Raw genomic sequence first — 26344 nt, 5'->3', positions numbered from 1 at the left:
GATGACTAGCATAGAAACGTGTTCAAATACAGAAAAACTGTTTTCACCTATATCTTTAAGGTCAAATTTTTTCAGAGCAAGCTGGGCAGAGGTAAGAAAGATATTGGTAGATAGATACCACAGTGACAGAGGAGATCTAAAATCTCTAAGGCTAAAAAAAAAGGAGGTTAATAGCTATGCTCCTTGCCTCAGGAATCCAGACCAGAATAGGAAATCTCGTAATGGACCACGGGCAGAGGAGCTCAAAGTGGGATATATACTACTTCTGCTCTGAACTGAGTGTTCTACATGCTGTATATTTTTATGAGTAGAGTGCATGGACCAGACAGCTGAAGGTTTGGGCCTTTCACTTTCAGCAGATGCTGACCCTGAGACATACAGGTTGGCTCTGTAGATGGCCATACACCTACTATTTCCATTACTTCTGGAAGAAATTCTGCTGTCACAAGCAGAAAAACTCCTTCCTTTCCTGACCCCTCTGTCTCCAACACAGGATTACCCAACACACACACATACACACACACAGAAGCTAGTTGTGAGTTTAGCATGTGCCACTTCATTTTCTCATTTAGCTTAGCATAACTATCATGTTAAATCCAAGCAGGCCTCTGTGTTTTCATTTCTTTGCTTTAGGAAACATTGACATCAAAGCTAGCGGGTTAAAACTGATCCCGCCAGGGCATAAAGCATGTAGGCAGGCAACACTAACACTGCTAATTTTAGAAACTCACATTGCTCAAACTTGAAAATATAACACTCAACAGAATACTCTTCCTAGCTTCATTCCTTTATCATAGCAGGACTTTGGCACTGAGATATCTTTTGATAGTTTTTCAAATTGCATCAAGTTAGAACAGCTTGACAGTCCACATCCTGATGGAGAAACTAAACTTTAACATCAAGGATTATGTTGCTGATTAGCACTTTCAATAATCAAGTAATTGGTACATTAAATAATCCAGAAATTGGCAACTTGCCCAAAAAGGTCACGCTTGCACTGATTCCTTTTTAGAGAGTCCACGTTGCTGTTACATGAATTCAATCTGTCTGTCCAGAACTCTAGCGTAAAAATATTTGGCTAATTTCCTTCTTGTCACACAATTTGATGGGAAATAAAATCCAGGAAAAGTTGCACATTAGAGCAATATGTTCAGATTTTCCAATTCAAGTAGGTGAGAAGCAAGAGGGAAAAAGACAACTGGCTGGACTTTTTTTCTCCTAGGTTAGTGTAGCCAGTGCTATCAATACAAACCTCCAAGGGCCCAAATCAACCCACTTGTTAGTGTAGCTTCTCTCCTCTTTCTAATTTGTTAGAATTTCTGTGAAGTTGGAGTCTCTCTTAAGGTATCCTCCCCACAACTGGACTGCAGAAGGGTTTTATCTCCCTGCTTCCCCGAGGCCTGGGCAGGAGGAACTAACCCATGGGCATGGCAGAGGTCAGGGCTGCGGGTGCAAGAGGCTACACTGAAGTTCTCCTCTCCCTGTTGTCCCCTCTGCACAGACACAGACAGGCTCTGAGCCCTGCTCAGTCCTCACAGGCAGAAATCCCTCACAGGGGAGGGCAGAAATCCAAGGCAGAGCCCTTTTGCTCCCCCAGACTGGCTATGACCAGCAATGCTGAAATAGCAAAAGAAGGGCTCTTCATGAAACCACAGAGTCCTCACCTCAAATCAATCATCAGAGCTGCACAAATCACTCGTGCGTGCCTTGAGGCACTCAAAACCCACCCGCCTTTCACTGAGGCACCCACTGGAATGAGATGGTTACCATGCTGTTTACTTCTGCAGGGTATTTGGAGTATCCTCTTTCCTTTGGAGCACTTTAGGACCCTGGTCTCCCATATCTTCTGCACAGAAGCTACTTCTTTTCTTTTCCTGGAGGAACAAGGGGATGGACACAGACTAATAACCACCACCACGCCGTGCTATGCTACTGCACAAGCCCCAGGGGTACAGCAGACACCTGGGCTGGGCTTCTTAACTTCCAGTATCTATGTGGACATCTAGGTCTGTGCCAGTCACCCTAAGTTTACCTCATTGCAGGCAGAAATAGGCACCCCTAGGTCACAATTCATCTGAGCTGTCTTAGTTGTTGACTCTGGGATGAGCTCAGCTGTCTCTTTGGAGTGCCTGCTTCTCTAGGTTAAAGAGAGTTTAGACAATTAGCTCAGCTGCATCTTTGTTACAGATGTCTGTATTGGGTCAGATCAATCTTGCCTGGCAACCCGAAAACTTTCCTGTAAGACAACCCTTACACTGAGGCAAAGAAATATGAAAAACTCAGGATGAAAGGGAAAATCGCTATTCCTGAGGATAATCACAGTGGCAGCTATTGACATTTAGAGAACACAAAGGGCTGAGGACAGTAACTGAATGGTAAAGAATCCTTGTCTTTCTAATGCAGCTTGTTCAGTTTGCCAACTTTCTCTCTTAAATACTATCTGTGATGTCATGAATAATCACGTCAACAGGAAAAAATACACAACTTGGTGAAGCCAGCACTCTCTCTGAAGGTGTAGCCTCTGGCTTTGAATGATACTAAACTCTTCTTGGGACCGGGACCTTGAAGAGGCAGCATTGCTGCAGCCTGCATAGTCCAGGCAAGCAGAAATAGATGCTAAGAACCAGCCTGTCTTTGACTACAGAGTAAGCACATAAATGTGCAAGTGTTCGAGCATTGTCTTGAAATAAGCAGCTATGAGGAGCTTCAGTGAGGTGGGAAAGGAAGGGTTAACCACGGCTCTCCTAAAATTTAATAAAAAGGACACAGCCAAATAGCAGCCTTCTCACTAGATCAAATCACTACCCCTAGGTAGAAGCATGCATACATTTATGAAGGGAATCTTTCAAGCTCCAAATGTAACAGTGGAGTTTGCAATAAAGATATTGCTGCTGAGGGACATACATTCCATACCTCAGGGGTGGGTAGGGGGATCCCCACTAATAGGACCTAGGAGTGTGTAAAGATTTAAATATTAATTTGACTTTCAAGTTCCTGTATATGCTGATTACTAGTCCAAGAATGTGATAGTTGTCCTCTCTTCTTATTAGTGTATCTTTTATGTGTGTCAGCACATGCTGAGAGCAAAGAATAATGGTTGTATTTCACTGAAGAAAGTAAATAAATACTGTTGGTGATCAAGGGAAGAAATGTTTCCAGCCCTGCAACTAGCACAGGGAAGGCTGTGTTAACAAATGAGAAGGCAGTCCTGGCTATACATATATCTTTGATGGTGCAATTAGCCCACACTGATGGAGCAGGGAGATACTGCAATGGCCCAGATTACACAGCCTGCTGCTGCTATCTGTGGCTGTAGGTGCCAAACACCACTGCAGCCATTATTTGTGCAACTAGGAACAGGGATTTACTGGAGGCTACAGAATATTCCATGGATTGTAATGAAATCTGGCATGTCACCAAGCCACATCCGGCAAAGCATCAGTATTTTACTGCTGAACAGATTTCTTGCAACACCCACCATTTCCCCTTTTCCTGAAAGAAGCTCTCCGTGCTCGTGAATCTAAATAAATTCCATTACATTAGTTTTGTTAAGGAATATATTCAGTGCAGGTAGCGCAGTGTGCAGCTGCAGTGCCAGCTGCAGGTTGAGCTCTGGGGGGGCCAGAGCCCAAGCCTGAGCACCAGGCAAGAGGGTGGGAATGGGCACTGATCCTTTCTACAACAAAGGACACAGGGTGATTGCACACCCCCAACAACCCCCAGACTTCCCTGTGCTTAGATTGTGAGGGTATACAAGGCAAAAAAGCCCAGGGTTCCTTTGTTCTGCATCCCTACTCAAAGGCATCAGCTCGAGCTGTTGTTTTGTTATTTATTTATTGCACCATGATGAAATTATTTTAATGATTGGGATATCTCAGAACTCTGATGTGGAAAACCTGGGGTCGAGACAGTGAGGAAACCTGGTCTGATTGTGTGAGTGTGGGGTGTGTAGCTGTGGAGGGGCTTTGTCCCAGCTCAGGTGTTACAAGAGTGACTGCCAGAGCCATTCTTGGATGGTCAGACAGGGCAGATTCGTTAGACAGTTTCTCGCTCACAGGTTTGATGCATCAGACACATACTAAACAAAGAGTTTTACAAAGGTGCTATGCTATCAGAGGGATTCAGTAGGCTGGAAATTGGAAATGAAGGATGAGAGGTTTCTGCATCTGGAGCACTGTCCTTGGGCAAGCCATGGTGGAGTTACCCATATCTCTGCCTTGCTTTGCAGCCCTACCAGGAGCCACAAACATACACCAAGCACCGGGCTGGGGCAAATCTCAGCTGCTTTTTTAAGGTGGGAGACTTGCACCAAAGACAGATACCTCAGGAAGGGCAGTAAAGCCCCAGGACAGAGGTTTTGCTGCAATAAGCTATAGTGGGCAGGTCCCAAACAGCAGGCAGTCCCTAAGCACCAATACATGAGAAAGGAAAGCCCATGGAGAGGAGTTCAGTCTCTCGAGAACAGCTCAGTGGAAAGCCAGGGTGCAGTGTGGAGGCAGACCAAAGTGAGATGGTTGGAGGTGACCATTTGCTAAGTCCATTGGATCTGAGCTAGCAGGAAGCTGCTGGGTCATCTGGCTCTGTGCTACGCTGCAGGGCAATTTCAGTCATTGTGAAGGCTTGAGCTGCTGTGTAACTCAGCTGGAATAAGTAAGCAGATTAATGGCCCAGACCTGTACCATATTCTAGGCAGAAAACCACTGATTTTGACATACACAGCACAATAACTTCACAGCCAGAACCATCATGATATGTTCTGTGAGCAAAAGTGTAATGAGGCTGCTGATGAATGGAGTACTGACAAGTACAGATGCAATACAACACAAAAAAACAATACTACAACACAAATACCAGTAGTTTTCTGAAAGTGCTCATAAATTGGAATTTGTATCTTTCTCTTTCATGAAGGCCACATCCACATGAGTTTGCCCTCACACCTGAAAATACTGAATTCTATTCACACAGAAGGCAGTAGTGATTACACAAACCTTTACTTATTCTGATTTCGAATTCGGAGACACCTCCTTTTCAATGGTGGCTCCAGATCCTCTGGCCCTGTGCTGAGCATTGGCGTTGAGATAATGCACGGCGCAATAGCAGTCTTTTCTGCTGGTTTTGGCACAGGCTGGATCACGCAGCCTGTCTTGGGCAGCATCCTCAAAGCATACGCATGGTCCTCGTCTGCTGGATTGTTAAGGTTCGGGTCCTGTTTGTCTCCCCCAGCCAGGGGCTCCTCCCCAGCCTTCTTGCCAGCCTCTCCCTCGAGGTGGCAGTTCGAGGCGCAGTTGTTCTCCTTCACAGACTCCAGCTCGCTCACCGCCAGCTCCTCCGGGGACTGGGGCTTTTTCGGCTCCTGGGGCGGCTCCGGGTTCTTGGAACCCTCTGTGCTCTTTGTGCCATTCACAATGACGTTGCACACCGCTGCGCCAGCTTCCAGTCCTGGCGTGCCAGAGGCCAAGGAGACGGGACAGCAGTGAGCTCCGTCACTGCATGGTAACGTTTTTGAGTCAACCGGGCTGCAGTTGTCCCTGCAGTCATTGCAGTTCCTTTTGTCCGAGCTACCAAAAGCCAAATTTACAACACTGTTAGGTTCACGTTCAACTTTCACCTGGGCGTGCAGAGCCCTGTGGATGACATTGTGCAGCCTAGACCGGTGGCCCACTGTTAGGTCTATCACACCGTCCTGTGGACCCTGTAGCACACTGGGGAAACCAAATTTACTGTTCGCTGGACTACTAGGTCTGACAGTCAAATCAACAACTTCATTTTTACTGTGCTCCTGAAGCACTTTAGCTTGATTAAGGGACTGGCCTGAGCAGCTCGGTGATGAGTCAGAGGATTTGGATGATCCTTGCTTTGACTCTCGAGGGGATGAAGAGCTATTGGTTGGCTTTGCCCCAGGCGTCTCGCTGGAGGTACTCGGAATGAAGCTTTCGCCATTGCTGGAGAAGCCATTGGGGGGTTTGGAGTCGTTGATGTGAGGGATGGGGATGGGAATGGGGATGGGAACGGGCAAAGGGACAATGACAGGATATGGCACTAGTAGAGTTGGGGGTGGCACCAGTGGGGCGAGGGATGGCAATCCAAAGTTCATCATCTGTGGCATAGGCATAGGACCATTTGGCATCATGCTGACAGGGGGGAAAGGAAGACTGGGCAAAGGAGCTCCGGGAGGGGGAGGTGGCAACAAGCCAGGAGGATTCCCAGGCATGGTAGGTGTTGTGGGGGGATGGATGTGGGGGGAAAGCATTGGCCTGTGCATGGGGCTAGAGGTGGGACCCATATTTCTGGGACCACCTGGTGGGGGACCAATTCCAGGAATCATTGGATTTGACAGAGGGCTGTTAGGATTTGAGGCATGGTGAGGTGGCCCACGAATAAACGGTGGACGGATTTGCTGCATAATTTGCTGTTCCATGAATATGGGCAGAGGAACTGGCCCACGGTTTGTCATCACCATGGGAGGACTGCGAGGAGGGACACCAATTGGAGGCACAATGCTAGCAGGTGGCTGGACAGAAACTGGTGGAATATTTGGATTCTCACTGATGGGAATAGGTTTGGGAACTGGCGTGGGGATTTTAGTGACAGAGCAGTTGGCAGTGTCAGACGGAGAGGCAGTGGTAGACGCTGATGGTCCAGGGCCTTGAATTTGGCCAGCTGCAGACGCTGGGGATGGGGCTTTTCTCCGAGCATCTGCTAGCGGTATATTCCAAGAATCTGGAGTCAGCAGCTGCACCCCAGTGCCTTCTGCTTTATTTTCGACTGGAGGATGTAATGTACTGCACAGTCCAGCTGGAAGATTGGCCTGTGTCTCTTTGTAGAAAATGTCCATTTTGTACTGATTGAGACATTTTGCACTGCAGAACTGAAGCCTTCTTTCCCCGTCCCCAAAATCCAGATACTCTTTTGTGTGTCTTATGTGCTTACACCAGTCACATACCTACAACACAGTAATAAAATCAAATCAGGTAAGAAAAGCAATCTTCTCTTCATAGTGTTATTTTAAAAGTAATTTTTCAGTTGCTAAACACATTATTTTTCTAACAGGAAAAAACGAAGTCATATTTGTGAAAACTGCACCTTTTTTTCCCCCCAACATATTAATGAATTGAATGCCACTCCCTTTTCTGGCTCCCATGATCTCAGTTCTACCTTATACGATGCTTTATATGTCTTAAACCCAAAGCACAGAAAAGAATCCTCAGCTGGCACAAACCGTTATAACACGCATATGTAAGCATGCAAAGTCCATACGAGTATGGCTGTGATCACTCCTTGGTGGCAATCTAAGCACGCCTGTGCCATCTGAGATGCCATGCTACACAAGGAGTGTGAGAACTGGGAAAGGACTCAGAGAATTGCTGGAAATGAACACAAACCATTCTCTGCTGAACTGCAGCACACAGTAACATTTAGTATTCTACCAAGGGTATCAAATAATAGGTTGGAAAGAGTGTGGTATTTCAAAACGGCATCACAAAGCAAAAAGCATCACTGATTCTTTGCCCTTTGTTCCAAGGAGAAACTTGGAAAAAGTTGGGATATTTGCGTAAGGTTCAAATAGTCCCAATTTGTGATGTTTCAGCAAGCTGGAATTATTTTCTGAGCTGTTTGCCCACTCTTGTGTACAAGTCACTTTGAGTAAAACTTTTTGGCAAGCAAGGACCTGTTTAGCAACTTCTCAAATAGTACGGCAAAAAGTTTGCATTGCAGGCTCAATTTTGTTTTGTTTCTCTGCTTTCCATTTAATCCTTTTTTTGTGTTGCTATTGGTGTGGTAAAGGCACAGCCAATTTTTTTTTAAAATAAGGCTGCAGAACTAATTAAGCTGTGAAAGGTTTTCCCAGTTGTAAACCACTAGACACCAAAGTTCAAAAAATAGTCATTCTAGGCTTCAGAATCCATTACTTCAGAGAAATTATTGTGATTTCATTAACACATTAATTTTGCAACACCAACAGCTCTCACAGATGGTGAAGACATGATCTACAATTCAAATATGACTCTTGTTTGCACAAATGCCTTTCCTTCATATGGCATTTTAAACAAGAATTAATATGGGTAATCTTGCCATAGCTATAAACAGATAAACAGATGTCAGATTTTTCAGTGCCTCACTTTTTTGACAGAATTTTACACACACAAACCCCCCCCCAATTTTGTCATTTACATTTGTTCTCAAAATACTCCACTGACAGAGATTTTTGGTGCTTTCTATCAGCATGTTGAGCCTATGACCATGTCATAATATATCCTGGTATTGTTTGCTCTGCCTTTTCCAAATAGCCCACATTAGCTTGTTTTGAAATGACTCTATCTTTTGTACAGAGGAAAAAAATACACTAAAAACCCCAAAGAAGACTATGATTGTGAAAAGACTGCATTAAAAGGATAATTAATTTTAATAACTATTGGCCATATAAACAATTCAAAACAACATATGCTGGGCATCTGATTACCCATCTCATTTAACTCTCAGCTTTCCTTTAATATAAACAGTGGCGACATTCTTGAGTTTTCAGTAATATATCTTTAATGTATATAGACACACACACACATACACACACACACACACACACACACACACACACACACTATAGGCTATGGCTATTAGCCCATTTAACTCCTCCACCTTTTGGCTATCCTGCCAGGTCACTGTTTCTTTCCCTCTTGCTCCCCTCTCCATTCACACACACAGGCATACACTCCCTCCTCTCTTTTATCCCAACATTTAAATCAAGCTAAATAATCAGTTGAGAAGCAGCAACCCCTAAGTCAGCCCTGAAGCTTGTGAATGCAGGACCCAGATTTTTAGCTTGGGTGTGCAGACACTGTGCCCTGTGAGATAAAGCAGAGGGGCTGCTGGTGCTGCTTGGCACATGTGGCATCAGTATGGCTGTATTTCCAGCATGGTGCCCCATGGCAAAAAAGGAAATTTCCTGGTGCAAACAAGTCCAGCCCTGCATTGAACATACAGTGATGCTGACACCCTAAAATGTGTGGGCAAAAAGGCTGTGAAATGCATAGAACTGCTGGGATAAATGCCTGCACTGCCATGGTGCAGGCGTGGGGCAGATGGGAAAGCAGGAGTGCAGCAAGCAGGCCAGAGGGGACAATGCCACTTCCAATAGCTCCTGGATTTTATCAGGTATCAGCCCTCCACAGGAAGGCTCAGTGGCCATCACAGACAGCCCTGGAGCTTGTGCTGCAAATAGTGCAAGCACACTGCAGTGGTACCAAACCATCCTGCATATTTGGCATGGCTGTGGGTTTGCCACCCACCTGGCAAGGCAGCACACATGATGGAACCATCCTGTAATCAACCTCCTGAAATTTTCTGGCTTGCCACTGTTTTTAAAGCAGACAAAAGGGGAATTTGTGAGTCTACACTATGAGGTAATAAGATACATTTAACTCAGTAGAACTGCTGAATCTACCTTAAAGTTATTTCTGAGTGAGAGCTCACTGCTGTAGCCATAAAATGCTATCTATTTTGCATGCATGGAATCAGGATGTACTCCACCACACTCTTCCTGCTGCTTGCAGAGTATGCTCTTGCCCCAAAGGCTGGCAAAGATGCAGAGAGACTCCACATGTACTCCAGGAGATGTACAAAGAGATACCAGGAGCTCCCAGACAGCTCCTGAGGGAGGCTGGGGCAGGATGGAGCCCACCCTGGCCCATCACCATCTGTTTGCAGTGGAAAGACAAGGAGGAGAGTGGCCTCAGAGGTGTCTGCAGAAAGGGATGGAGCAGGACTTCAGGTGCATCTGCAGTGAAGGCTTGCCCTTCCTTTGGGACAAGGAAGTAAACCACCTTGTAACCCCCTGCCAAAGAAGTGCCTGAGAAATAGGAGAGAGTAAACCCAGTCTCCTTATCTTTCTAGGAAGAGCCCCATCCGTGACCTTAATTAAAGGGACTGAAAGAGAAATACAGCTCCACAAAAAATCGTGACATCTTTTCTAATAATTTAATTTTATTTGTTAGCATTTGCAAAATTCACTGAAACACTCTACTGTATTATTGCTGTATTGATTTGTTTATCTCCAGTGGGCTCCTGTGTCTCTCCTGGCTAAACAAATATTTTCTCTTCCTTGGTAAAATATTTAGAAATCCTGCTTACAAATTCTCTACTGATTTCTCCAATTTTCAATAATTCGGTGAGGAACAAGAAACTCTGCCTCACTCACATATTGATCACATACCCTTCTGTATATTTTATCACTAGATAAAATTATTTAAAGCCAGAGAAATTAAAGGCAGCAAATCTATTCCTCTGAATACCCCGCATAGACCAAATGTTCAATAATTATCTCATTGATTTAATGCAATATCTCAAAGTGTTGAAGCTACAACATTTTACAATGTAAAATGTGTAAATTTTACAACAGTGTAAAATGTCCATCTTCTACATTCATATATTTCATAATTTTCTTTTGTTTTTTCTCTCATTCTTTTTACTTACATAAGCAATCAGTCTGTGCTGCTTAGTTAAGATAAAAGGTATAAAAATGTGGGACTCATATGCAGGTAATATGCAGGTAATATGACACCTCACAATACCATACTATAAGGCAGAAAAACTGTCTCCACAACAATGAGGAAATTAGTAAAGGAGAAAAAAAAATATCACTTAAGAATTAATGAATCAAGTCTGTCTTACAGAATTGATCATTTAAGATGAGGTCAATGAATTTATGATACAAATGGCTATATCAGTAAAGGTGATAAAATGCAGCAATATCATTCATTTTACATCTAACTAATGATGTGCTCAGAGTAATTACAGATTTCTTCTAAAAGCCTACACTGATTGGTTCAGATGTGATAGGTAAAACATATATATCTCTCCATTCAATAAAATAACATTTTCTTATCTGTAGAGCACACAGCTGATGTCTTATCTTTTTAAGTACTTGCATTCTATATGGAACATCACTGTTCTTCACAACCAGCTCAGAATTTCTCTGTTCATGTATTCCCTTTCCTTCCCTTTTCCTGCCTTATTCCTTCTTTTTGTTGTACAACCAAGAGAAGAGCTAAACTGTTGCAGAGTGCTTATTGACACTGCCCATTGGATTGGGAGTGCTCACACATGGGAACAGCTCCCTAGGTTTCAGTGGCATTAGTCACAAGCATTCATGCTGTAGGATCACATTTGGAGGGCCTGACCCAGCACCAGTGGAAAACAATGAAGAGGCTCCTCTTTAATGCAATCCATCGGCTTTGGGCCTGTTGCTTAACCCTGGCCCCTGCTCACCCTGGAGTCATCAAGAGCTTTGTTCCCAATCTCAACAGCAGCAGAGACACAGACAGGGATTTTGGAAGGAGCTGCAGGAGAAATACCCAGGAAGAAAATAAATGCTGTTAGACTGAGTTACAGACGTTTCCTAACAAACATAGGCACAGCCACCATTTTGCACATTTTTATCAACAGGAGGTTGGACCACTAGTGGTGTCACTGACAATGAGCATGAACATTTCCAAGATAAAGGGTGAAAACTTTCAAGGTGCTAACAGATCTCCTATGCACCTTCATCTCTCTTGGAAAACATTTCTAGGACCACTCTGGGAGAAGCACACTTCACACCATGAATGCCAGAACATGAATCCTGAATGACAGAAAGATCAGTATTAAGATAACAGCCTATCTCATTCAGCTGCAGCGCAACAGCCCTCAAGAAGATTAAATTTACCTAACTGGGGCATATCCAAGGCTAAACAACAGAATGAACATTCCTTCAGTACATTTAATGTATTTATATTTTGGTGGCGGGTTGCCAGCATGCTACTTATAAGCTCAGTGACTTGGTATCATTTATCTGCTTTCCTGTGAAACACACAGCAACCTACACCAGGAGACAACTCAGAAGACACTGCATCAGCAGAAACACAGCTCGTGCCCGAAATGGGAACACTGAGGAAGCCAGCACTGAGGGATCCCGTAACGCTCAGATGTCTCTGATACAAAGAGCGGGAATAAAGCCATTCCTGTTGGCATCCATATCTTTATTTTGATAGAAACACCCAAAGTGGAGTCCAGACATGGCTACGAGGCTGCCTTGCAGGCACAACACAGGATCCTGCTGTGCCCAAAAGGGCCTGGACTTCAAGAACCAGGTAATTAATACTTAAATCAATTGGCTGTCAAATGCAGGCACAAAGTTCACACATGGGTGCAGTCCACCACTAACTTTTGAAGAATAATCTGGTATCAGACACTACTTCATTAAGAAATACACTTGGGAAAACCTGTGTGCAGAGGTATTTACATCAGCCTAGAGGAACCAGGAACAAGTAGCAATGGAAAAACCCTGATGTGATGAAAGATACCCTGTGCCTCTTACACAATGCTTTGGACAACTCCATGGTAAAGCTTGGCAAGAGGACAGAAAGTGGTCACTAGGGCAAAGACGTGCCATTTTCCACTTCTCCAGAACCAGAGGGTGACTGACAAAGCTCTTCTCCTTGCTCAGGACAATGCCACTGGGGTATGCCTTGCACAAGTGAGGGCTGAATCACATCTGAGGACCAGACTTTTATCAAAGATGCTGAACAGATGCTGAAGATTATCAAAGACTCACTTCTTGGCATAAAATCCATGTATTCTACTTTGCTGAGTAGTTCCTATTTCCTTTTCTCACTGTAGTATCCAAGTGCTGTCTCTTTATATACATTCAGGCATATGTTCTGACTTCACGAACACCACTGCACATTTCCTATATCCTGTTCTGGCCCTGGTTGCCTTTCCTTTTAGCCCAGACTGGTCCTGGAAAGGTCTGGGAAGATGCCTGAAGTTTCTAGTACTGCCACCCAGCCAGGAAGTGTGAGGCATGGAGCCAGAGGCTCCCACCCCATCCCAAAAGCCACAAGGTGAGGACACAATGCCTCTCCCCTCCTGCCTTGCAGCCCAATGAGAACCTGACATACCAGCCATATGTTTTTCTGCAAGGGCTCAAGATTTTTGAAGTCTGCCAAACACTGGACACAGCAAAAATCTAAAAATTAGGAAGTGGCTAGAAACACACATACAGAGGTTTCTAGCACACAGCCAAATGAGTCACAAGTAGTGTGTTCTAGCACACAACTCAGTCACACCCTTTGCAGAGCACCCAGCAGCCGCTGCAGCATGGACACCAAGGCACCTTGAGACCCAGGCCCCCTTGCAAGGCTGTGGGCACTCCCAGCAGAACACCAGGGGAAAATTCCGTCAATCAAAAGGAAAGAAACCTAGATCTGTGTGTCCTGCTGGACTATGTACCCAACTGACTCTAAAGGAGCGTGAAACCTCTCTCTGCTGTCCTCGACAGCTCCCCAAGCTTATTGGGCAATGTGGCTATCTGCAGCCTCCCTTCTTTTCTCCATTTATCCATCAACAAGGCTTCTCTTCAGAGCAGGTCACCTAAAAGGTAATCCCCTCATAGATCCCACCTGCAATGCTAATCCTGCAAATGGCCCTGTTTCTGCAGTCTGTTGCCTGATTAAGAACAGAAAAACTTCAGGGCAAGAGCTGTACCTCAAGTGTTAATGTACCCAACACTTGTGAGCACAGAGAAGCTCTGGCCCCAGTAGAGCTCTGGGTTAGACGGAGACTTTCTGTAAACATCAGTTTGGGTCTGTATCAATCTTCACCTCCTCTTCTGCTCACCTTCTGAGGATAACCTGCTTCAGAACAGCCCCTCAGGAGCCAAAGCCCCCATCAGGCTCTGAGTTCTTAGCACACACACCGATTTGTTTGACACAAAAATTGTTCCAAGGAATTAAACTTCCCTTTTAGCATTTCCTGGCTCAGAAAAAAGACAAATATGAAGAAGAGCAAGGTAGGCACACTGCCATGCCAGTTGAGAAGGTGGGCAGGTGAAGATCTGCAGAAGGACACAACCATGCTCAAAAGAATAGGGTCAGAGTGAGGAAGAGGGGGATAATGTGTTCCACCCAGAGATGATGGAAAATGACAAACTCCTTGGAGAGGTAAGCAATAATCAGCACAATATCCTAATGCTGTTGTGCTTTTTTTCACAGCTAATTGAGTTATCACAAAAGGTATTCAGCTGCCAGCACCCAGCGCCAAGAGATAGAGTGGGTGCAGCCTTGCCAGGAGCTGCTGTCGCTCACCAGCGTGTCCCACATTTCTCTACTTGATCCTCCTCCAAAACACCCACGCTCAGGCTTCCTCCTGACATGGACCAGGAAGCCTGGGGCACAGCCAGGGCTGGGCAGGGTGTGCAGGGTCTGCCTCTCCAGCACTGCAGCCACTGTGTGCTGGCCTATGGGGCTGGGGGCTTTGTCTGGGGGTCCCCAGCAGGCATCAGACTGTCCCTGAAGGGGGAGGGCAGTTCACCATGTCTACTTGGAAGACAACTATGACTAAGTCCCAGCTGTCATGACTGGGAATTGATGCTCTTTCACTACCAAATGTCAAACAATACTGTAACAGGCATAATCCTAAGTGCGCCTCTAAGCAGTTATCCAGCCTCGATCACCATTTTTGATGTCTTATTGTAAAACATTCAGCATGTTTATTGTGGCAAGATTTTTCTATCCAAGATGGCGTGTGATAATTTTTTTATACTGATTGTTCCATTTGAATGGAGTGATTATTATAAAAAACAAAAAGAATCATTCCAGCTGAAACCTGCTGCGAAGGAACCCCGAGGCAGGCTCTAACACACTGTGAATGTGGTTACAATATAGCTCATAGCGACGCTAGGTGTGAAGGAAAACAGATTTTTACAATGTTTGGAGCTTTGTGTAAAAACAGTTGACAAAACAGAACACTGCAGTTGCCTACAACTTAAAACTGTCCTGTGACAAGTTTCTCTCTGTTAAAAAGATACCAAAGCTTGCCTGCCTGATTGTTTTTTCTTTCCCTGATGTTACCCTCCTGAACATCTTGTCCTTTCAAAAATCTTTACCAGTTTTCTGAGTGAATACTGATTTTATGTCATTTAAATGCAAGACTCACTCTGTCTCCATTTTTCATCCTAATTATGCAAAAGTCTAAGCTACATGAAGCATAAGGAGAAAATAGAGTTATTTGGTAATTAATGGCTAATGATAAATTGATTCCATCTTTTGAATCATTGCAGTTGTCATCTATGGTATTTAAAACATAGGGCTTTTCAAAGCCCTTGGGTTCCTTTGTGTTGGGGGGCTTTTTAATGTTCCCAGTTAAGAAGAATGAATGTGAGTTATGCTAATGCCCGATGGAAATCCAGGTTGGGTCTTATTTCATCAGAGTGGCTACACATTTGATTTTGTATATAAACAGCTGAGCTCTGTGTTTTCACCTTCAATCTGAGGCTTTGAAACCACAGAAGGAACTTTGGATCTAAAACCACTGGTGAAGCCCAAAATATGATGGGTGAAACTTTAGGGAAAATGAATGTACTGTGAGGTGGGGCTTGCCAAGAGGGAAGTTCTTCTCCCCAGAAATGTTCCTGAATAAAATAACACAGAATGGGACAATAGCAGCATTTAAATCTAAAATCTTTAATATAAGGTTTTTACAGGGGTGCTATACAAGAGCAGATGAAAGGGCATGTCTGTATGGCTGTTTCAGTACTGGCTAAGTCCATCACTGCAGCAGTGACAGAAGTCCTAAATAAAATGAATGTGATGCATAAGATAAATGGAGGGTAAGAACAGGAGAGAGAGCTGTAGGTTAAATGCCCTCAATAGGTCAGACAGTCTGTCTCACACATTTCAGAAACATCTAAAGAACACCTCAGTCTGAATGTCCTTTCCAAAAGGACATGCCGTGGGTTTCCCATGCCTTGGAAACCTCATCCCACACCAAGTGCATTGGCCTTTGAGCATGCAATAGTCTGTGGGGCAGAGCAAACCACAGTTCAAGCCATCAAGTCCTACACTCAGATCATGAACTCTCATCAAACCTCATCACACAGAAAGGCCAAGAAACAGTTCCTCTTACAGACTTAATCTAGTCTGACAGGAGACCATGCAACTGTGTCAGTAGCCATCTTCCTTGTGAGCATAATTTGAGGGATCTGTGGAATCAACTGAGTGTCTCCACCATGCTCCTCATGGCCCTTAGTTCTTGGGTGGCACCACGAGAAGCCAGCTTGGCAGAGCAGTGGTGCAAACATCTGCTGGTCAGTCAAGAAGTTTAATTTGGATTATGTAGGCATTGGTCTCCTTGATGTTCAACACTTGATTTCCAGGCAAACGCTTCTCATGATGCGCATTCCCAAACTCCCCTGCTCCTGAGATGATGTTGGGAAACAACTCAGCAGCCAGAAACAAGAACTGCATTGAGTAGGTGAAGCTGGGAGTCTTGGTGAGCTACAGCCTGTCCCCTTCCACAACAGGAGGTTTTGCTTTATCATCCTTAAGCTGTTAGTGCCCCAGCAGGAGCTTCACTTCTTCCTAAAGATGATACAAATGAACTTCATCAAACTGCTGTCACTAAAGCTGTGCAAGGTATCAGCAGTGGAAAAGCATTGCAAACACCTTGAGAGCAGGACAAGAAATGTTGGCTTTGAATATTCAGGAAGTCATAAGAAAGAAATCAGAGCTAGCATCTGGAAAAACATTTCTGGGGCTTAGAAATACTTCCTCAGAGTGCTCAGGCCCTGTTGTCTCTTTGGGGCAGCAGGGGAAGGTTGCACTAGGAAATACCCTCTTTCCTCTTCCTCAGAGAGTGGAAATGCAGTTCTTTGCTCAGGAGGACATTCACCTCCCTGACCTTGGAGAACTTCTTGTATAATCTACATTCCCACACGTTCAGCTACAGGAGGCAGCAGAGCAGCTTCTCCATCCTTGGAATGGCCAAGCTGCAGAGTCTCACCAGTGCCCAGGCTGACAACAGGGCCAGCACTTCTGTCATGCCAGGAACCCCTCACTCCTTTCTCCTTTGGAGAACTGGACTAAACGTCAGCCACAGAAGGTTTCTTCTGCAGAGCATCTGCCAACAAGTGCAGTGAGAAAGAGAGCCTGTATGCACTAGGCACTGCAGCATTCCCTGCATCCAACCCAGCAACTGGGAAAAGAAAGGAAGCAACTGACACTGCCAATTCTTCTATCAAATTCTTTTGAGAAATAAAGATGCTGTTAAGCAAAAAAAAAAAAGCTTAAGGGTAAAAATGAAAGGGGCACTTTACTAGGCTCAATCAGTATCTCAATGATTGACCAAAATCTTTCCAAATGAGAAATCTGCACCCTTAGGAACCTCATGCAACCAAGTCTGCACATGACTTCAGAAGCCAGATGAAGATTTACTTCTCTAATTAATTCACTTTTTTATTCAGTGTCTGAATAAACATGTTCACTCATCTTGTTTTCTGATCAAAACTTTATTCTGATAATATGGCAGACATTGTGAGGTGGAAAATTACCCATCTGGCTAGAATTTATATCTAGTAATATCTTATATGTATTTTTTCCCAGTATATTTTCTTTTTTATATTCAAGAGACTGTAAAAATAACAATAAAACCCCCTGTCACTACTCCAGTTGCTCATAGATTAGTTGACAGAACTATAAATGTAATAATGAGGAGGTTTGAGGGGCAGGTTAATGTTTTTTGCCAACATATGATGCTTTTAGCCTAAGGCATTGCTGGGGGCCAATACCACTTCACCTGAAACCAAAATCACCACTGAACAGTCATTAAATCACTCAGAGTTAAATGTAATATTACTGGGTCTAGAGAATAGTAGTGTAATCCAGATTTGAAATTTCATTAATCCATAGAATAGAAAGCAGGAGTGCAATCTGAAACCTTGGGAAATCTTTATTTATTACCCTTTATTTGTAATGAAGGGTTCTAAGTCCAATTTCTCCCTCTCACCTACTGCCATTTTACAGTGGCATAACTCTCTCAGACTGGTGGGCTGTTTCTTCTGATTCACACCTCTACAGGCAATACTGTAAGAAGCTTACAGAATTCAAGACTCTGGGTGCTTTGAAAAAAAAAATTATATGTGTGTGTGTGTGTGTGTGTGTGTGTGTGTGTGTGTGTGTGTGTTTTCCCCCTATCTACATAGCTCAGGGATCTTCAATTCTTCAATTTTTATTATTACATGGCAATCTTTCTCATGCAATGATTTTTACAGGCCAGGACCCACTACACTGTATTAGGTGCTGTAACAGATAATAACTGTGGCACAGGCTGCAGCAGAACTGGCTGGGTCTCACAGTCCACCTGACACAGGTTCCCTGCATGTTTCCCCACCTTTCCCAAGCACATAAAAATCCTAGAGGGACTGCATCAGCCACTAACTTGAAAAAATAACCTTAGGAAAAGATTGACTTGATTAGGGAAAGATTGACTTGACCATTAGTAAAAATGGATGAAAAAACCCCACAAAACTTCCCAAGAGAAGTGTTGCTGGGTTTAGGCTACAGAACTCTGAAGGGAGTCAAAGCTGTCTGAGATTTGAATGCGTGTGATTCACACTTTGAGAGCTGCTGGTAATGGTACACACCACCCTGCGTCCCAGAGTATGTTCAGTTTGAAAAGCAGCCCTCTCTCTGGAAACCACATTTGATTAGAACAGCCCTGGGCCAGATCCAAAACCTGCCTGGATCAGGGAAACATGTGTCACATCAGTTTCAGCCCAGGACTGAGACATGTCACATCTCTTGCAGATTGGGCACCAAGAGTGGAATTCATTTTCCCATTTCCTCTGGAGTTGGGGGCTGGAGAAGACGAAGCCAAGTAAGGGAAATTGCTCTGCTGCACACAGAGGAAACATTCTGAGTCCTCTACTTTCTCTTGCTGCAAGGCACTGATCCTGGCTGAAACCCAGAGCCCATTGGTACAGACCCAGCTCCCCTTCCCCCTCCTAATTAGCACAAAATCACCAGTGGAGAGAGGCTTATTCTGAGCAACTCTGGGTATTACTCTTGGTCACTCCCATACGGAGCAAGGAAGAATGAAATAATGGCCAGGGAAGAGAAGCTATGGGGATTGTAACAGCCTGCACATCCCTCAAACAGGGAAAAAGGAGAGGAGAGGAGAGGAGAGGAGAGGAGAGGAGAGGAGAGGAGAGGAGAGGAGAGGAGAGGAGAGGAGAGGAGAGGAGAGGAGAGGAGAGGAGAGGAGAGGAGAGGAGAGGAGAGGAGAGGAGAGGAGAGGAGAGGAGAGGAGAGGAGAGGAGAGGAGAGGAGAGGAGAGGAGAGGAGAGGAGAGGAGAGGAGAGGAGAGGAGAGGAGAGGAGAGGAGAATAAAAAGATTACTCTGTTTCTGGTAGGTAGGATTTACCATGAATATTATGGTCCCTAGCTATCTGAAACCATGGTTTTTCAGGATTTTAACCTTGAAAATAATAAATGAGGAGTTACAAAGGTCTGAAACTGCAGCCTAGAGCCAAACATATGGTGAACTAATGTGTGTGAAAACTTCCTTGTCGTCTTCTTCTGCTAATGCCTCTCTTGTTTTACTAAGAACATTCCTGCAGAGAAGCCAGGCTTCCTTTGACAGGAGCCAACAGCTGTGAGGGTGATGGGCAGCAAGCAGCTTTACTTATGTGCCACACCTGAGGGAGAGGGGGCCAGCCCTTCACACACCCTGCTTGCCCACTGTGATGCCCTTCTCAGGCCCGAAACATTTGCTGGTTCTCAAGAAATGCAAAATGTGTCTTCTTCCTTGCTGATTGACCCCTCTTTCTTTCTAAGTAAGGCATGGAAGTGAAAAAATTATCTTTCCTATTCCGATGAAAAGGTCTTACTTATCCCTCTGTTTGGAAAGTGTTTAGCACTAGAATGTACCTGACACTAAGCTATTTACATAAATCAAATCTATTCTTAGCAATCCTGGGATCAATCTGGGATAACTCCACTGAAGCTAGTGTTGATTTTCAATCTGAATCATGTAACTGAGAGTCGAATTTGGCACAAAGGATTAATTTCTCACTGAGGAGGGTACATTACAGCAGAAGGCATCAGATGCACTGTTCAGCAGAGAACACAATCACAGAGGACCCTTTAGCAATGCATTGTGTTACTGTAGATGGCACTCCTTCCTTGCCTGGGTGCACGATGCACACTGCGACTGCACAGATTCTATTATGTAAATGCATCATGCCAAAGCCTTTCATACTTACAAGACCATGCAGATGATTTTCTCCTTGCATGACATGCATGACAAAGCAGCTATGTGGAAGCAGCACACCAGGACAAAAGAAATCAACATATTTAAACCATCACCCTGCAAAGCTCTCAAGAATGCTTTGCTCTTTAGACTCCTCCTCAAAGAAGACCCAGTCTGTCTTACTTTCTCCAGCCTTTTTCCTCCCTTAGGAGGAAAAAGATCTCCCCTAGGTCTTCCCACGAAACTACTTCTGACAACAATTTCACAAGGTAGAGCACCACTCAAAATATTCATTGGACCTGCTGAGACCTTGCTGGCAAATGAAGACCTGAAGCCATCACATACAAAGACTTCTAACTGTGCATTTGTTCAGTGCAACTCAAGTGTTTGTTTTTCTTTAAAGAGCTTTCCTTTACATTTACTTCAACACCCATCCTGGGTCAAGTGCTCCTCACCCTCAGTGACTTAGAGCAGTGGAGAAGGAAGGTTACATAGGGTTACATAGCTATGGCTATGAGATAGGATTTGCCATGTTGGCATTAGTCATTCTCTGCGAGGAGAAAACTGCTGAGTAACTTTGGACAAGGAGAAAGGCAGGCAGTGAAACAATGCAAATAGCACAATTTTAGATATTAACTTTGATTGCCCAGCTCAGGTCTGTGAATAGATGTAGGCATCTCGGGAGGGTGGATCACAGCAGGAGCCTAACTAAGGCTCTGAACTGGTCCCAGCAGAACTCTGTGTCCATCCACTGTCAGAGGAATGAAGGGAGACCAAGCAAGTCTCTAAAGCTGGGAGGCTTCTGTGTTCTTTATTTCCAGCATGTATCTTTGATCCTCCTTTTACAACCAGGAGAAGGCTTCTCCAGATCTGCCTAACCTGCTTGGAGGGTTTTGAAATGGGAATCAGGTCCTCTCACACGTGTGTACAACATCCAGTACAGTCACTCACACAGAGCTGGTGCCTTGATCCACCACCATCAAACAACCAAAGTGCAGCATCCCTGTGGGGCTCTTTCCTCCCTCTGGGATCAGAAATCAAGCGGGGCTTTGCTCACACTCTGACTTTAGGATTTGGTTCTCTGTGGCTCATTACAACTGTGCACTCATACACACGCTGTTATATGGAGATGCACCACAGTAGCAGGGAAAGGAAGATGGAGTTAAGTACAGTGTATTTACCATTAGACATGACTGAGAATATTGGCTGTTCTTCACACATACCAGGCACATTTGTCACCCTGTGCTATAGGAGGGATGTGACTAAGAGGTGGGGACATGCCAGTTAACCTCAGGCACTTGTCCAAGCACAGCGAGAGATCTGAGGTATGCACGAGGGTTGAAATTCCATTACAGGTTTTAAATAATTAAACACTACATGTTTGGAAGCTCATTCATTCCTATTACTTTTTAAATAATTAATCTGTATTTACATCTAGTGAACTTCACGGAGCTATACACATAACAAATTTGAGTCAAGTTGCAGAAGAGAGATTGTTCCTGTCTGACAGCATTACAAATGTTTTTGTTGTACACAGTAACTTCAGCTATTAGGGATCAGTCAAAAGCCAAATCCAACCTAGATGCTGTACACCACTGGGGTTTTTTATCAAATTATTCACAAGTAATCAAAACACTAAGAGAAACTGAAAATCCCCAGAGGATAAAAATGTGCTTCTTACTTCTTAGAATAGTAAAAACTGATTCAAGAAATGAAATCAGTGAAATGAAAAACTGCATATTTTTTTCCTATTGGACATAATCACTATGTTCAAGATAATGCTGCCAGTTCCATGTAACCTGTAGTACAGTCTGATTAAAAAATACTGATCTCAAAGCCTAGAATAATACATGTAACAGAGTAACAGGCTCTAGAACAGGGAAAAAAATCTTTATCCAGAATCCTTGTCTTCCTCAAAACATTATTTCCTTCTATTTGCTTGTAGTTCAAGCTGAACCAGACATTAAACACTCAGCAGGTTTCACCTAACTGAACTACATGTGATGCACCAAAATGAATAACCAACACTGCTGAAACCTCCAAAACAATAGAGCACTGAAATAGGTGCTTGAAACCATAGCTCTGCTGTGGGAAATGTATTTGTAGCAATGGCATCAGCATTACATGTTTATTACACATGTGATTTCCAGCCCCAGTTAGCCTCTATTTGCAGGTAAACAGATATATATGCATTCACTTATGCAATTCTAGCTGGTATTCCTACAAATTCAGCCCAAAACTAAGTTATTTCCTTTTCAAATAGCATTAGTACTAATAGAAATGCTGCTGGCCAAACAGTTCCTTCAATTATAATAAGTGGAGCAAAGCTGCCATCAAACTGGGATCTCTGTTACACCTGCACAGTTATTCTGTAAGTTAATTAGATTGCACAGGGCTAAATACGGACTTAATGTGCTCTTCAGAGGCCTCATAATGGCAGAAGACATATTAGGGAGAGAAAAAAGAATCCAACTTGACTTTCAAATCCCAGGCTGGCTTTGCAAGGAAGGGAGCAAAAACATCTGTACTGTAGGTGAAGCAGACATGCATTAGAGATCACGGAAAGCCCGTCACCTTGGAGAGGAAAGGTTTGCTTAAAAAGTACCTTGCAACCTTCTTACTTAGTTATTGTTATTAAAAAATAAAAAAACCAATGCAAGGACATCTAAATCAAGGGCAGGTGTTGGATCCAATAATGACAAGTCTCCTGTTTGCTCCTTTGACCTGTGCAGCTCTAATTCAGAGTCCTGAGGACAGAAGCTGCACATTTCTGAATGGCAGAAGAGAAACAGGGCTGCAGAAGAAGGGACCATGAGGTCAGGTTTCAGTGAAAGCCAGGCTTGCATGCCAGGCACAGAGATCAAGGAGTGACTAACTCAAAGCACAGGAAGAATCAGTGCTTCAGATGTCAGCTGTTTCAAGGATTACAAGTCCTCCTGTTTCCAGTGTCAAGGTAATAATCAGAGCAGTGGATGTGCGAGGATCCTCGCAGCGATAGCTGAATGTGCAGCCCTCGATTTGGATTCGGTTTGGGGGATTTTGTTTCTTTTTTAGACAAAGCCAACAGCACCAAGTATTCATATTTCAATGCTGTTTTAAGGATCAAAACCCATCTTAATAAAAAGACGAGCAAGATTCAAAGCAGAAAATTATATGGGAGCTTCACATACAGTAGGTGGAGAGCAGGATTCTGTGACTTTTGTCAGGGGTATTCATTTAAAGATTGGTGCTAACAACAGCTTCTTAAAAATGTTGTTGTGTGTATCCCTTCCTGTCCTGTCCCCCGCCCCCTCCTCCCCATATTCATGTTTTCACATAAATCCTGATTTTGGCATATTACTTTATTGTGGAGACATGTTCTGTGTACTGGATGGCTTATGCAAATTAGCCAAATGTCCTATAAATTAGTCTTGAAATGCCTGGGATAATGAGCTGCTTGCATGGTGAGCAGCGCACAGTATTCAAAGAAGGACTTTACAGGTTGGGAGAGTAGGAAAACATTATAAATGTGTCCAGACTGCACAGCAAGGCAGGATGCCTTCCTGGCACTGACTGTGCTGCTCACCTCAAAATGCAAGGCTGACTGACTGGAACTGCAAAATGCAATACTAGGAAGCAACCAAAAATTGAAACACCCAGCCCCCCACTTCCCCCCCACTTATTATTTGGTAGGCAGGTATGTCCTCAGCTACTGAAGCCCAAGCTTGCAGATCTTCTTAGTTGACTTGGCCAACATATTTAAACTTTTGCAGGCTGGGTTTTCTTCCCTGCCTAGTTTGAATTCTCACTGAAGGTCCTTTGACATATGTTATGTATGTGAATTGTATTGTATGCATTGCTTTGTTTTGGAGATATGCATCTGTCTACCAAAACTCATACCTCCCTTGTGTTCTTGCCTGAGATGGAGAGAATGCTTCAAAACTACACTCCCAGTTGTATTTTAAAAACAGATGTTTTATGTCACTTGCTGCTATCTTGTGAAGTGTAGATTTAAGAGCAAGCTTTGTGCACACAGGGCTGGTTCTCTGCTCCTGACTCAGGTGATGCTCTCTGAGGCATGTGAGGTAAATGGCAACAAATCAGAAGACAAATCCAAAATACACCACTTGCAAGTGGTGGCAATTGCCAGTGTGGTGTGTGTTTAATTGGCATTCCATATTGAATTTCTGTGTGGGCACCTTCATTTGCAACATCACAATAACTAAATGATATTAGCCTTCAGAGGCACGTGTATGAGAGAAAGTGCTGTTAGGATGCCTTTACCTTGCATTCTTTTATTGTTATCACAGAACTAAGGGGGGGAGGGTAAGGGAAAGAGGACAACGGGGAGGGAAACCAGAGATGGGTTTTACAAATGGGGTGTTCACCTTGCCTCCCTCCCTCTCCTTCTGGCTCTTCTAAGGTCCCATGTTTTCTGCTAAGGATCCTGTGGAGCACGCCCTCAAAGGGAGCCATTTTATCCCTTTGTCCTGCAACAACCACTGTGCCCTCCTGAGCACCCTGCCTTGGAAACGTCCCTTTTCACTATTCAGAGAGAGCATAGGAAGCTCCTCAAAGCACACAAGAGTGCAGTAACAAATCTGGCTCTCTGCTGTCAGTGCTACTGGGATATGGCGAGTGGCCGGGCCAGCTGCTCGGAGCTTTGTGCTAACCATGGCTAACCCTGATTCGGTGGCGTTTTATCCCCTCTGACAATTGTGCAGACAAAAGGGATGAGGTAAAGGCAAAGCAAGCAGGAGGAATTCATCGCCGCAATTCCACGTGAGCTTCAGAAGTGCAATTATGTTCATTTTATGAATGGAAGCAGAGACAAAGAGAGATAAAGTGACTTGGCCAGGGTCACAGGGAATATCTGGAACAGAGCTGAGGAAAGAACAGGCACCTCATTAAGGACTGATCTAATACCATGCACTGGGACAATCTTCCTTGCAAAGAACTCGGGGCTTGCGTTCAGAGACCCGCCTAGCTTGGTAATTCTGAGAAATCAAGCTGTGAGCTGTGGCAGGTAACTGACAGGCTTTTAGATGGCAAAGATCACATTTAGCAACATCTGGGCCTTATAACATTTAGGGATGGGGACTTTCCACAGCTAACAGCACTTACAAGCCAAAGACTAGAGGAACAAGCAGGGGCTTAAAAAAAAGTTACGTGATTTATCGTGGAATTGAGGAAGATAGTTAAATTGAAAGAAACAAAATAAAGTAATGGAGGAAGAGAGATATTCAGAGGAGGAAGAGAAACCTAAGAAAATAATTGCAAGTAGCAGGAAACCAAGAACAAAGGTCAAAAATAATTTCAAATGAAAAATAGCAGGTATACTTAGGTGAAAGCAGCTCAGCTGACAGAGACAATCCCTGCCTCACTGCACTTTCAATAAAAATGTTCCAGCTTGCATGAACCTTGGGCAGAGGAGCTATTTGTGCTGGAGACAGTCACAAGAGGAGCTGCCCAGGAGACAGAATCCCAGTGCAAGGGTACCCAGGCAGGGGAGGGGCAGCAGCCGTGCCCACTGACGAGCTCCAGCTGCTCCCTGCTCAGCATCTGCAGCCAGTGTAACACCAGCAGGAGCTGTTTCAATAATGTTTTAAACCTTCCTGCCCTCCTTTTCAGAGCTCCAACATGTAAATTCAAATCCCTGGACATTCACAAGCAATTATTTTCTAACAATGCTAGAAGAAAAGCTTCCAGCTCTACAGCTTCAAAAGCTCCTGCCCAGACATGCTCTGTGGTTGACCTTTTTCAAGACCTAAATATATATGAGATACCTAAATAAGATAATTGGCCAAGTATAATGTTGGTGTGAGCTGGAGGCCTTATACCAGAGGTGACAGAGGCCCCCTCTAAGCAGGAGAGAAACTGCAGGAACTCCATCCTTGCTGGTTTGCCCCCTGCGTTCAAAAGCTTCTCTGATGCTTGCTCCTCTCCTGATTTTGTGTGATTTTATTCATGTGCAGCCTGGTGTCAGGTCTCACAGTGGATGTACTTAGCTGTACAAACTGTGCCAAGTGAGCTTAGCAGAATGGCAGTGCTGTGCAGGAGATCGTACTTTTGCAAGGGCAGCCCCAAATTTCTATTTTCCACTACTGCATGAGAACAGCCTATCATGCCATAAAAGATAGAAATGTTTTGTGGCCTTGCAGATAAGCTAGACAGATGATCCATCAACATGGCTCTGCATCACCACCATGGTGAAGGGATAAGGAGTGAAAGCTGATGGCTTCTGCACAACAAACAAACAAGCACAGAGACAGTGTTTGCTCATTTCAATGTGCAAAGCTGACTTGTT

General features: G+C 44.1%; 1 protein-coding gene across 2 annotated transcripts in view; it reads right to left on the bottom strand.

Annotated features, from left to right (window-relative positions):
• SOBP (sine oculis binding protein homolog) overlaps nt 1–26344 on the bottom strand; it is a 112731-nt gene that overhangs the window by 7555 nt on the left and 78832 nt on the right. For both annotated transcript variants that reach the window (XM_054630652.2, XM_054630651.2), the window contains one exon: nt 4989–6943. In XM_054630652.2, the coding sequence (XP_054486627.1) occupies nt 4991–6943 (1953 nt within the window). In that variant the 3' untranslated portion in view covers nt 4989–4990. The remainder of the gene's footprint in view (nt 1–4988; nt 6944–26344) is intronic.

The sequence above is a fragment of the Agelaius phoeniceus genome, chromosome 3 (genome assembly GCF_051311805.1).
Source record: "Agelaius phoeniceus isolate bAgePho1 chromosome 3, bAgePho1.hap1, whole genome shotgun sequence".
Lineage (NCBI taxonomy): Eukaryota > Metazoa > Chordata > Aves > Passeriformes > Icteridae > Agelaius > Agelaius phoeniceus.
Note: the sequence above shows the minus strand (reverse complement) of the source record. Positions and strands in the feature narration are given on the sequence as shown.